At 41.6% G+C, this 13,223-nt stretch overlaps 1 protein-coding gene across 1 annotated transcript; it reads right to left on the bottom strand.

Annotated features, from left to right (window-relative positions):
- Positions 1-3,417: 3,417 nt before the first annotated feature.
- Positions 3,418-6,963, bottom strand: LOC139656406 (piggyBac transposable element-derived protein 4-like). Its single transcript, XM_071533968.1, has 4 exons — positions 6,687-6,963; positions 5,347-6,595; positions 5,146-5,248; positions 3,418-3,462 (listed from the first exon to the last, which is right to left on the bottom strand). Exons 1-4 carry the CDS (start codon positions 6,961-6,963, stop codon positions 3,418-3,420), a joined length of 1,674 nt encoding a protein of 557 aa, XP_071390069.1.
- Positions 6,964-13,223: the final 6,260 nt, after the last annotated feature.

The raw sequence follows: 13,223 nt of genomic DNA, 5'->3' as shown, positions 1-13,223 counted from the left end.
ATTTTTTTTATTTTAGGGTAAATCAATCTGCCCTCCACTGACTCAAATCATAGAGTAGCAGCAAACTTAGAAATGCTGCTTCACTACCTCCCAATCTCCCTGCTTTGAATTGTTCTTTATAAATTATAATAGAAGAGAATACTACTTTATTAATCCCCATGGGGAAATTAATCTTCTGCATGTAACCCATCCAAACACCCCATACACAAACACACAGCCATAAGCTGGAGAGGCCTGAGGGCACAATGGCAGGAGCTTGCATCTGATCTTGACTCTGGCAGCCCTCTGGTTGCCAGCTGTCATTTTGCCAGATTCTTGTGCCATCTGGCCAGGGATTCGAACCAGCAACCTTCGGACTACTAGTCTGCTTCTCTAACCTCTGGGCTACCTACCGCCCAAGTTGCCCACCTATTATTTCCACCAGCCCACCCTAATATAGCAGGCTAAAACCGGCCCTGTTGACAACTCAAATTATCATGTACATTTCCAATGACTTGTTTTCCTAGATATATTCATCTGTGGCACAGAGTGGGAAGTTTTGACAAATCTGTTATGAGCTGGCCTAATGCTGCAATTCCCAACATTAGAATAAATCAATAGTAAGAAAAAAAGAAAATCAAAAAAACAAGTGCATTATGTCAAGTCAGCCTGCATTTTTTTCAAATCCTGCCTACAGTGCCCTGTGTAGTTTGGTACTCAGTTTCGGAACCTTGACATTTTGTTTGGGCAACCTCAAAGTTGCCCAAAAAAAAGTAGATAAGCCCGAGCAGCATGGCAAAGGCAGATGGAACTGAGGACAAGTCGTTCAGGATTTACACTCCCTCAGTGACAACCCCAGTATCTTTGGGTGAATGTAAAAGATCTTTGGCTGTGACCGGAATGGATCGCTATTCCCTCATTTGTATTTCCCTATATAGTGCTGCTCTATTAGTGCACTAATTAGCGGTAAATCACACATGATTAATGAGTGAATTCGGACACTTACTTCTTCTTCCTTCTGTTGTGAGACCTGCAAAAACCGCCACTTACTCTTGTTGTTCTCTCCTGACTAGATCCTTGCTTGTGTTCTATTAAAATCTCATGAGTACGTCGCTTTGGATAAAAGCGCAATTGCAACATTGGGCAAAGTATGAATAATGTGTTTGACACAAATATTTGTTCCTTCTGAATTGGAGAAAACAAATTCAACTGAAAATAACTTGAGCAGCTTTTCTCGTTGAACTCAGACGTGAAGGGGCGGGGTTTGTTTCAGTTCCTCAAAAAATAGTTTCTTGGCATTTACTTCTCCTAGACATAGATTTACATATATATATATATATATATAAATACGCCTTGGATTGTCTCACTTTGGTATATCATGCTTCTCACTTAGCACTTTCATTGTGTTTCTTAATATGCACTCAGTCTCCTCTAAATATCTAATGGATCAGTAAGGAGCAACATCTCAGAAATCTATCAGCAATCTGTGAGTGTAGCCATCTACAAATGACATGTCATACTTTTATTTGTTCTTACAATGAATCAAACATCAATCAAATATTTTGGAAATTTTGTTGGGCTTCAACTGGTCTGGAGTAGGGGTTGACCAATAGTGGACGATAAAATAATGATGGAGGAAAGGAAAATCAGCTATTTTTTATTTTTTTTACAAAAAATAAAGCTTGCATTAACAATACTGAAAGAAATGTAAAACTTTAGAATTTATTCGCAAATTGGATTGAATATCAAAGTAACACTAATAAACAAAATATGTCATAGTGGAGCAGTATGCTACAGCTTAAAGTTATGTGCGCAGGCGTCGAGCAGGACGGACGCTTGTTGCAGTTGCTCTCGCTCTTTTTCCTAAATATCTCTTTCTATCTTGTTGTTTTAGCTTAGCTAAGTAGGCTAACTGTCACATGTGAGGTGGGGGGCTGGACTCAAACGCAAGACCGGCTCAACAGGGATAATGAAAAAGGCTTTAATTGAAGAACTAAGGCTGAATCCAAAACAGAAAATCCAAAAAACTAAATCAGCCAACAGGCAAAAGGCAAACAAAAATCAAAACCTGGCAGGGACAGTCATAGAAGACCTCCACAGGAACACAGGTACACACAGACTGATTACACATGAGGGACAGCTGGCTGGCAGGGGAGAGTCCGGGAGGTGATTGGCTGATGACAGGCAGGAGAAGGCGGAACAAGGACACAAGTTTAACGAGCTGATGACAGACAGGTGTGGTGGTGCAGGAGGCGGGAAAGGTAACGAGGGGAAGTCCGAGGACCTCTGGAGGCTGGCAGGAGGATGGCAGGACTGGGGAGTGAAGGGAGAGATAGAGCAGGACCAGGAACAGGGGCAGAACACGCAGACAGGGCATGGCTGGCGTAACTCACCAAATCCCCGAGGAGCTTAGGAGAAAGTTTCGGGGACGAAGGGGTAAAGAGAAGGAGGTCAAGACAGCGGAGGGCAAAGGCACGGAGGGGGAGAAGGAGACACAAGCCGTATCTCCCCTCTCTCATCATGGGCGACATAACGTCACTGGCGAATAAGATGGATGAGCTAACGGCGCTAGCCAGGAGTCAGAGGGAGTTCCGGGAGTGTCGTATTATGTGCTTTACTGAAACATGGCTGCACCAGGATATCCCCGACCACAACGTTTCCATCAACGGCTTTCAGACTGTTCGGGCCGACAGGGATTGCACCGAGAGCGGTAAGCGCATAGGCGGAGGGCTTGCTGTTCTCGTTAACATCGGTCACTTTACGATCAAGGAACGTATTTGTTGCCCGGACATTGAACTGTTAGCCGTGGGACTCTGGCCATGTTATTTGCCCAGGGAAATGTCACATGTCATCGTGGTGGCTGTTTACATCCCCCCCCCTCACACCGCCATAGCTCGACTCCAGACTCTACACCCGAGTGCCCTCATTAGCAATCTCAGGTGACTTCAACCATGTCACCATGGCAACAACCCTGCCCAGCTTCACCCAGTATGTGAGCTGTCCAACCAGAGAGGAGAGGACGCTGGACTTGTTGTATGCTAACGTGAAGGATGCATACATACATACCTCAAGCCCTGCTATGTGCCTCTGGTGAAAAGACAGCCTGCGACCACAAGGACAGTGAGAAGATGGTCGGAGGCCTATGAGACACTTCAGGGCTGTTTTGAGGTGACAGACTGGCAGACACTCTGTGAGACGCATGGAGAGGACATTGATGGGCTCACAGAGTGCATCACAGACTACATTAACTTCTGTGTGGACTGCGCTGTCCCAGCAAAGACTGTCCATTGTTGTCAAATAACAAGCCATGGGTTGGGCTGGGGCAGCAGGTTGAGGGCAGCAGACACCAACAGACTCAACAAACTGATCCAGGCCAGTGACGTTGTAGAGGTGGAGCTGGATTCTCTGGCGGCAGTGTCACAGAGGATGCTGTCCAAGTTACATGGCATCTTGGACAATGTCTCCCACCCGCTCCATGACATGCTGGTCAAGCACAGGAGCACATTCAGTGCGAGACTCATTCCACCGAGATGCACCACAGAGCGCCACAGGAACTCATTCCTGCCTGTGGCCATCAAACTTTTCAACTCCTCCCTCAGAGTGTCAGACACTCTGAGTCAATAGACTGGCTCTTGGACTTATTTCACCCCTATCAGCAGTTTATAACCTCATAACTTATAACTTATATTTAAACTGTGCAATACAGATTTTTTTGTGCAATAATGCTTGGGAAGATAAGCAGGTTTGGCTTAGCTGTTAGTCCTTGGATGGGAGACCACCTGGTGCTGGAAGTGGTGTTGGAGAACCAGTAGGAGGTGCTCTTCCCTCTGGTCTCATGAATAATATCCCCAATGCCCCAGGGCAGAGACAGGGACTCTGTCCTGTGAGTGAGCACCGTCCTTCGGATGAGACGTTAAACCGAGGTCCTGACTCTGTGGTCAGTAAAGATCCCATCGGCACTCATCACAGAGTAGGGGTGTAACCCCGGTGCCCTGGCAAAATTCCCAAACAGGCCTTCCTTCCCTCATGGCCACCTAATCATCCCTCGTTACCTAACTGGCTCTTTCAGTCCTCTACTCTCCACTGAGATAGCTGATGTGTGGTGAGCGTTCTGCCACAAACTGGCTGCCGTGCATCACCCAGGTGGGTGCTACACATCGGTGGTGGATGAGTTGAGTCCCCCCCGATATGCGAAGCGCTCTGAGTACCTAGAAAAGCGCTATACAAATGTACTCAATTATTATTATTATTATTATTATTTAATTATTTACACTGGTATATATTGGACTATGATGCACATATTGTACATAATTCTTATTTCTCTTATTTCTATATTATTATTATTATCATTGTTATATATTGTAGTATAATGCACATATTTTACATATTTCCTACTTATTTCTATTTTTCTTATAATTTCTCTATGCTTATATATATTCTCTTCTACAATGTGAGCAACTGCAATGTAACCCAATTTCCCCTCAGGGATCAATAAAGTATTTCTGATTCTGATTCTGATTCTGATTAAATGAAAGATAGAGGGTAACACTTTACAATAAGGTTACATTAATTAGTTAGTTCATGCTTAATAAGCATTAACTAACCCTTAATTAACAGTTAACTAATGTGTAATTTACTAATGGTTTTCATTTTAAATTAATACTAAGGTATTAATTTATACATTATGTGGTGTTCATATTTTTGTTATTCAGCCAGTGTTCGTGGGTCTGGTGGACCGTGGACACAATCAAACAATTTTATGTTAAAATACTCAACAGATGTTTACTTCATCCCAATTACAAGCAATATAAACAGCATATATGGTTAATATTTGCCCTTTACCTTTGTTAGATCACATTTATGAATTAAAGTGCTACTCATTTTTTGTTTCTTTTTGAATAAAATGTAATAAAAAAAAAGAAAATCAATTATAATCAAAATATAAGTGGAAAAAATTCAACAAATTTACAAATGAAGCAAGGTTTTTCATAACTATTGATTTTTATTTATTTGAACTTCATTAGAAATTTAACCCATTCAGGTCAGTTTACACAACACAAGCTGAACACATACAGTAACCATGTCAGTCTAGACAACACATCAGCCCCATTGAACACATTGCCTTTTCATACCAGCCTATACAACACATGAGGGGCAGAGTTTTACTGTGTGTGTGTTGCATATGTACTTCTTGCACTTGATGCATGTATATTGTGTTTTTCTGTCCATCTTGGGTCCACACACTTCGCAGCGCTCCTTTTTGTTGCTGCTGGCCACAACCTAGAATAATGAAAAGATCAGGAATTTTACTAACACCTCTCTCTCTCGCAAGGCATGAGTGTCAGACATATACTGCAACAGCATCACACGCATACTTCAGGCTCTGCAGATGGTGGTTCTGTAGGTCGGGTGGATGGGGCACCAGCATTCTCCTCCTGAATCCTCCTCATGATGACTGCAGAGGCTGGGGTTCTTGGAACATGTTGTCTTCTCTGGATTTGAGGTCTCATCAGTGCCTTTCCCAGTTCCTCGAGAAAGAGGCGTCTCCTCTGGAGCTTCCCTCTGTTCCACTCTGGGTTCAGTGCCATCCAGATGACAAAGGCGTTGTACGCTGAGATGTCCAATATGTCAAAGAATATCACCAGTGGCCAGCGTAGGGTCCTCCTTTTGCAGCTGTAGGCAGTCACCAGCTTGTCCATGTTGTCCACCCCTCCTTTTGTGGCATTATAATCCATGATGATCTCTGGTTTTTGATGCTCCTGGCCACAGATTCTCCCATCCCTGTGCAGTGTACTCATGAGTACCACATTCTTGCCTTTCTTTGGCACATAGGATACCAGGGACGTGTCAGCCGTGTACACAAACTTGGAAGACTTGACACGCCTGTTCTTTGTAGTCAACAGTGGGGGTGGGAGCTCAGACTTGTTTTTCCGTATTGTTCCCACCATGGTCAGCTTCCTCTTTAGGAGCTCCTGTCCCAGCTTGTGCGAGGTAAAAAAATTGTCGCATGTGATGTTGTGTCCACTGAGTCCCTGAGTCATGTCCAGGACAACTCTCATTCCTTGATTTTTCTCAGGGGCTCCTCCATCAGGTTTCCCTGTGTAGACTTCCAAGTTCCAAGCATATGAGGAAGTGGCATCACAGGCAGCCCAGATCTTTATACCATATTTTGCAGGTTTAGATGGTATATACTGCCTAAAGGGGCAGCGGCCCCTAAATGGCATCAGCTGCTCATCAATGGTGACATTAGGCCCAGGGTTGTAAAACAGGGGGAGGCGGTGCACCCACTTGTCCCACACTGTCCTGATGGCAGCTAGCTTGTCTCTCTGCCGTCGAGCTGGTCTGTCGTCTCGGTTATCAAAGCGGATAATCCTGGAAATTATGTGGAAGTTTTCCAGAGACATTGTTGCACTGAAAGGTTTTCTGCCATTTTCTGCATCCCACAGGGATTCTGTGGATTCCCCTTTGGACCTGAAAACTCCAAAGTAGGCATGTAAATGGGTTTGGTCCATCTCCTTCCACCTCTCTCCAAAAACACGCCTTCCTTCTAAATTAGTGCAATCCAGAATAATTTTCTGGATTGCATTCCTGGTTGCATTCCTGCCCTGGTTGCATCCTTATCACATTGGCAGTCATGCGGGGTGGCTCATTTCTTGGGCAAGAAGACCATTCAATTTCACCATTTTTTGACATCCATATTTCTTCACTTGCTAGCTGCTGACGGGCTTGTTCTGGTCCTGGGGCTGGCTGCTGACAGGTTGGTCCTGGGGCTGGCTGCTGACGGGCTGGTCCTGGAGCTCGTCTTCGTTTTGGAACTAGCTGATGCTCAATCTCATCCTCTTCTTCAAAGTCACTGTCAGACTCTGAATTTTCAGAAATGTGATCCTCACATTCTGAAACCTCTTCCTCTACATCATCATCAAAAGCTTCCCTCTCTTCCAAAATCAATTGCAAGGCCCTCTGAGCAGAGAATCTTTTGGCCATCTTGATCAGTTGTGATAAGGAACCACACTGGCAAAGCTATATTTATTGTGTCCTGCCCCCAATTTGCAGCTGGGATAGATTGGTTCCCGCAAGACAGAGGGTAAAATAGGCGGGATTGTGAGAGCAGACCAACAATGTTGCAACCTTGTGCGGGAACGGCAGGGGCAGAAAACACACAACGCACAAAACTCACACTTACACTCACACACACACACACACACACACACACACACACACACACACACACACACACACACTAACAGCAGGCCCAGACAGGAGGAGGACAGAGTGAAGGTACACAGGACCTACAATTTCCACAATTTTATTTGCCCCTGGTCCAGTGGGCCCGAACATCCTGTATGTAATATAAATGTGTAGGGGGTGTACAGTGTGTGGTCATTGAAAATTGTGTTCTGATATATGTTCTTCACAGAAAATGAGCCAAGGCCAGTGAGTTTGAAAAAATGATTAATCGTATAATATTTCTTTGATAAAAAAAATGAAAACGGGTCCCACAGACCCGAACACCATACAAGGGTTAATAGTTTATAAAGATGACTATTAAATAATGTATAAATTAATACCTTAGTTAACATGAACACCATTAGTAAATGATTACCAGACACATTAGTTAACTGTTAATTAAGGGTTAATTAATGCTTATTAAGCATTAACTAATCCTTAATTAATGTACCCTTATTGTAAAGTGTTACCAGATAGGGTCAAACATCCATTTGATGTCATGGTTGTGACTTTTTGCCTTGTTCATTGTCTAGATTTTGTATTTCTTTGTGTATTATGTTTCTCTGTCTAGTTCTTTTAGTTCTACGTGTACCATGTTTCCTGTCTGCCCCAGCTGTGTCTCATTTGTAATCACACCCCATGTGTATATTAGTCTTGTTCCCCAGTCGGTCTTTGTCGGATCACCGCTCCGTTACATGTGTCAGTTTGTGTGAAGAGCTCTCGTTTTTGGTTACCTGTGTTACCTGTTTCAGTAAACACCCAGTCTTGGGGTTTGATCACCACCTGCTTCGCTGTCCTGCATTTGGGTCCTCACCACACCTCCTTGTGACAATTTGACATACGACAGGTTTCTATACCATGCACTCTTTCCCCCTAAAAGAATATTTGTGAAGTATAATTAAATGGTAAGTTATTATAGCACTAACAGACTGATGAAACACACTTGGCTCTTAAAAAGGACCAGTGCACCACAAGAAATAAATGACTGGTAACCAGATAATATCAGTGCAGTTAGTTGGAAGGAAAATACAACTACATAAAACACTGTAATTCGAAGACGGAAATTAATATTATTGTTATTGTATTATTATTAATGAGAAACACGTGAAACTAGATAGATTGGCTGAAAGCCTGCTGTAACCAACACATAAAGTCTGATCTGTCACTTAGCACCTGAGTCATTCTTTCTTTATTTTCAGATACACTGCAAAAAATATGAAGGCAGTTCAACTTAAAAACAGAAGTTTCCTTGCTGCCTTAAAATTGTGAGTTGACTGAAGTAGTGCTGAATAGTTAGGTCAAAGATCATTAGTTAGTTGTTCTAATGTAGAAAAGCTAACTGAGTGAACTTAAGACAATAAGTTCAAGTGAAATCCAGTGTTATTTATTTTTTCACAAGGTTTGCTAGGTTTAAGTTGGAGTTCCTCTTGTATCACATGATTAATACACAGCTCAGCATATAGCATGCAGCTGCAATACACTTACTTGTAGTGGATTGTACTTGCCATGTGTATCAGAGATACATAGATAAGATACATAGTAGATTTAATCTTTTTTTTTTTAATCAGAAATTGACCTATGATTACATAATAAGTCTCTATCCTATCTATCTCCAGAGTTTCTTGAGAGTTAAACCGAATGCAATGCATACTGGGAAGTCTGCTAATAAACTAACAGTGTTGAGTTTAGTGAATGCTCAGAATTTGAAGTCACAAGATGTGAACTCATGATTTTAAGTCATGAAGCTCATAACTAGCGCTTTTAAGTTGAAATTGACAAACACATCTATATACATAGTGTTAATGGATAAAGATTAGATGATTTCATTAAATTGCTCTATGAGTTTTTACAGTGTAGCTTTTTTAAAAGTGACTAGAAATGAGTATTGCAGAGCTGTTTTTTTTTTATTTTTTTCCTCCAGACCCCAGTGGTCAAATCTGAGAATGTTTGAATCATGCCATTCAGATTGTATGGATCCTGCTGAATTAATGATCTATTGTAAAAAAAAAAAAAAATGGAATATTTAATGTTGTTGAAATACTTTGATATTGTGAACAGGCTCTTGATTTTTGTTGTCCTTTGTTCTGTTACCAGCCAACCAATCCAAGCTAAAGCAAATGCTCTACCTGTAATAAAATGGTGGAACGGATCATCTGTGTCAAGTGCTCATCTGTCCTGATAGACAACCCACTGAGCAAAGATATTCCATCATCAGTGGTGTTTTGTTTCTGCTTTTTTTTTTTTTTTTTGCTTTTTAATCTTTTATATTGCTGTGTTCCATAAACCAATACAATTTTATTATTGATGTTAATTATACTTGCTTGGACACACATTAAAAACTTATAAAATCGTAGGCCTATTGGTTTATGGAACACAGCAATATAAAAGGTTAAAAAGCATATAAACTGAGAAAAAAAAACAACATTCTAGGTGATGACTGAGACTCTGATAACAGCCAAGCCAAATATTGGCTTGACCCACGTCTTGAACACTGCTTTCTGCATTTTGATTGAATTGAACACTTATTTAAAACTCTGCCTTTACACAAAGCAGTCACATTGACAAACTGACAGCACAGACTACAGTGTGATCACTCAGATCATCAAATGGTGATAAATGTGATGACAGAGTCAAATAACTCACGTCTGTTTTATTTTTTTCCACCAATGGACATTGATACTTCCTGATTCAAACACGGTCCCGCGCCCCCCCCCCCCCCCCCCCCCCCCCCCCCTCCCTCCCCCTCCCCCCTCCCCCCCCCCCCCTCTCTCTCTCTCTCTCTCTCTCTCTCTCTCTCTCTCTCTCTCTCTCTGATTTAGTTCCCCTTTCACTTATCGGCGTGGCACAGATTATTTTCAGCACCTAAAGGTATTGTAAGCAGCAGTTTACATGACAGTTTAGTGTATTTTACTTTACTGACTCTATCCAGGATGTGAATTCACCAGACAAGCGTCTTCCAAGGTAACATTACTGTTTGATGAATACACTAGTTGGCATTGTATGTTATGACTGTATAGACTTTTGCAAGACAAGGTGCTAAAATCTGTCAAATCATGAACCTACAGATGGCGTTCATAGTGCCATAATATCCAGCTTTTGTTGACTTTGTGGCCATAAAGAACATTGGGCCTCATTCAGCAATATCTTCCTACGTTTTTTCTTAAATTTGTTCTTGAGAAAGGTCCTAAGAAAAGTCTACGTCAGATTCATGACATGTTCTTAAACCGCAGAATTGTTCGCACCTGTGTTCTTATAATGATGAATCCCATTGTCCTCGTAAATTGAAAGCGCGTGCCAGGTGATCCTAATTAGCATAGGTAAAGGCCCTGCCAATCCCCATAAAAGGGCATGAGACTGCAGGGCCGTGTGCACACAGAAATCACACACAGAAGTCAAGTCAAGAATGCCCAAACAAATGTCTAAAGAGGGTGGAGCACCAGACTCCAAACGTAAAAAAAAAACTTCTATAGTTCTGAAGTGGAGGTGCTGCTGCAGGAAGTGAACACCAAATGAGCTGTCATATTTAGTAGAGTCAGTAGTGGATATAAAATAACAGAAAAAAAAGATGCATGGGATCCCAATTAACATAATTGATATTAATTGAAGTCTTAGTGTTTGTTTATTTTAAAAGACCATACTTTGTAAAATAATGAAAATAATTATTCAAAAATATTATAAATGATAAAAATATTATTGTAATTTAAATCCTATAATATTATACAACTGTAGAATTGAAGGAAACGCAATAACCACTTATTTTGCACAAACATGTCAGCACTCAAATGTGCGTAAGTGTGCTCTTGAGTGTGCATAGATTCTTTTCTTACCTAAGAACAAATCCCAAATAAGAAAACATTGGTGAATGTCAGAATCTTCGTGAAACCTGCGTAAGTGGGTTTTAAGAAGAAATTTCTTCTTAAGAACGGTTGGTGAATGAGGCCCATTGTTTTATTTGTGACATTTAGTGGAAGCCTGGTAAACTCTAGTTAGGTTGTAATCTCAAATCATTGTATTGATGAAATATGCAGGAAGTGTCAGAACTAGTGTGAAAGCTCAGATGTTGGGCCTCATGCAAGAACCACTCTACAAACAGATTTGTTCTTAAATCACTTCCGAGCGATTTAAGAGAACTTGCCGCATTCACCAATTTTCTCGTATTTACAATTTCAGAGTCACGTACAATCAACTTGCCGTTCTCCAAAGCAAAAAAAAGTTTGAATATATAAATGACACTGTAAAGTAATGTATAATCATATTGAGATTAACCAGTACAGTGGTTATAGTCATAGGAAAAATAGCAAGGGAGCACTGATGGCTTTTCCAAAAGAAGGTAGTGCGTAAATTATTTTACCAGAGCCGCATAAAATCTCATAAGTATCCATGTGGGTTACATAGTAGCCTATAAGTGCGCTCAATACAAAGACAAAACAAAAAACACTAATAATTGCCAGGTTATTTGACAAACACTCAGATGAGACAAAGGCAAGGTTAGATTGTATTGGGGAAAAATACATTATAGAGGGAGATAAATCAGATTTCTAGGCTATTTTACTCCAGTTGATAACTTTAATGTGGGTAAGTGCAAGTGAATCTATATTTAGGTCTTACCAGGTTGAGGTGCAAGTCACTGTCTAGGGCGACATCCTCTGCTGAACACCTGACACTGCTATATCTCCAGTTATGGCAGGTATAGGCCTATTCTTTCATCTGTCTGTGTAACGGATAATTCCTCATGGCATCTAATTTCATGTCAAGCCATTTCTTTTTTTATTTCTGTGACAGTGCCCTAACGACAAATCACTATAGTCCTATAATATTCCTATAACACTCCGATAGGGACTTAGAGTGTCTGTGGTGCTCACTAGAGAGTTTATAGTGACCTTATCATGGTATTTCTATCTTCTGTAGTATCACTATAATATTCCTATAGGGAATTATAGCTTTGTTGTGATATTTATTTATCTAAAATGTATAGGAATAGGTATAGTTGTTTATCGCAAGGGAGCGCACAAAGTTATTTTTCCCCATTCCTTGGCTTTAGCAGGGCCTTTGATTCCACTATTGAATTATATTAAATATTATATGCTTTGGTTGACGTATTTCTAATAGTAGGACTTCAGTCTCAGAGCTGGTAGACTTCTCCTTAGTCTTCCTGTCAGTTTTATGAATGAAGCTTCCCGACATATGGGCCGGACGCCTAACCTTATATGGCATTATTGTGGCGTCAGTTATGCAAATTCTGTCATGAACAAATTGTCATGAACGCATCTATTTCGACCTCACTCTGACCGTCACCACGGTCTTCAACTTGAATTATGCCATCCTTCTACCTATCTACGAGACCATTATATCAACAGAGTCATGTGACTGACCTTAAGAGGCTGGGCCCGGAGTCTATAAAGCATCCAGTGAACATGCCTCTTCCTCTTTGCCTTTCTCGCCTCACCTGAGACCAGTATGTTGTGCATATTAGGAAGCCAATAATCCGTCACTTTGTTGTGCAGGCGCCTTGTGTCCCTGAGGATTTTCGACTGGTGAAGTCGCTACTGGTGGGGTGCTTTGAGCATTGCCTCCGCCGTAGTTGTGCTACTTGCATGTAACTTTCTGTTTGTTTGCAGGTAGGAAAATTGGTACACCTGTTGTTGATTGTTCCCATAGCCCGTTGGCGTTTGGGTAAGTAACCTAAGTTGGTATTATTGTTTCCTTTGGGCAACAAGCCCAACGTTAGCCACTGTTCGCAGCGGGCAGTGTTACTTTATGTTGCCTATAGGGCAGTTTTGAATAGTTTATTTACTGCTGGCCACCTGATAATAACATGGCTCCTCAGACATGTCGTTTTTGCGGGGCAGCCATGGACCTGCACGACGGTCACCGGGAGTGTCCTTCTTGTTTGGGCAAGGCTCATTTGTTGGAGGATGTGGAGAGTCCCCAGGGTTGGGGAGCATTCTCCCCATGCTGCGGCAGTTCTTTCTCCTCACATCTGTGGTAGAGAATGGGAACGTAATCCTGAACGTCGT

The sequence above is a fragment of the Centroberyx affinis genome, unplaced genomic scaffold (assembly GCF_046629955.1).
Source record: "Centroberyx affinis isolate AG114_WGS23_722 - 3 ecotype Tasmania unplaced genomic scaffold, CSIRO-AGI_Caff_v1 ptg002474l_1, whole genome shotgun sequence".
Lineage (NCBI taxonomy): Eukaryota > Metazoa > Chordata > Actinopteri > Beryciformes > Berycidae > Centroberyx > Centroberyx affinis.
This window is presented reverse-complemented; position numbering and strand designations above follow the sequence as displayed.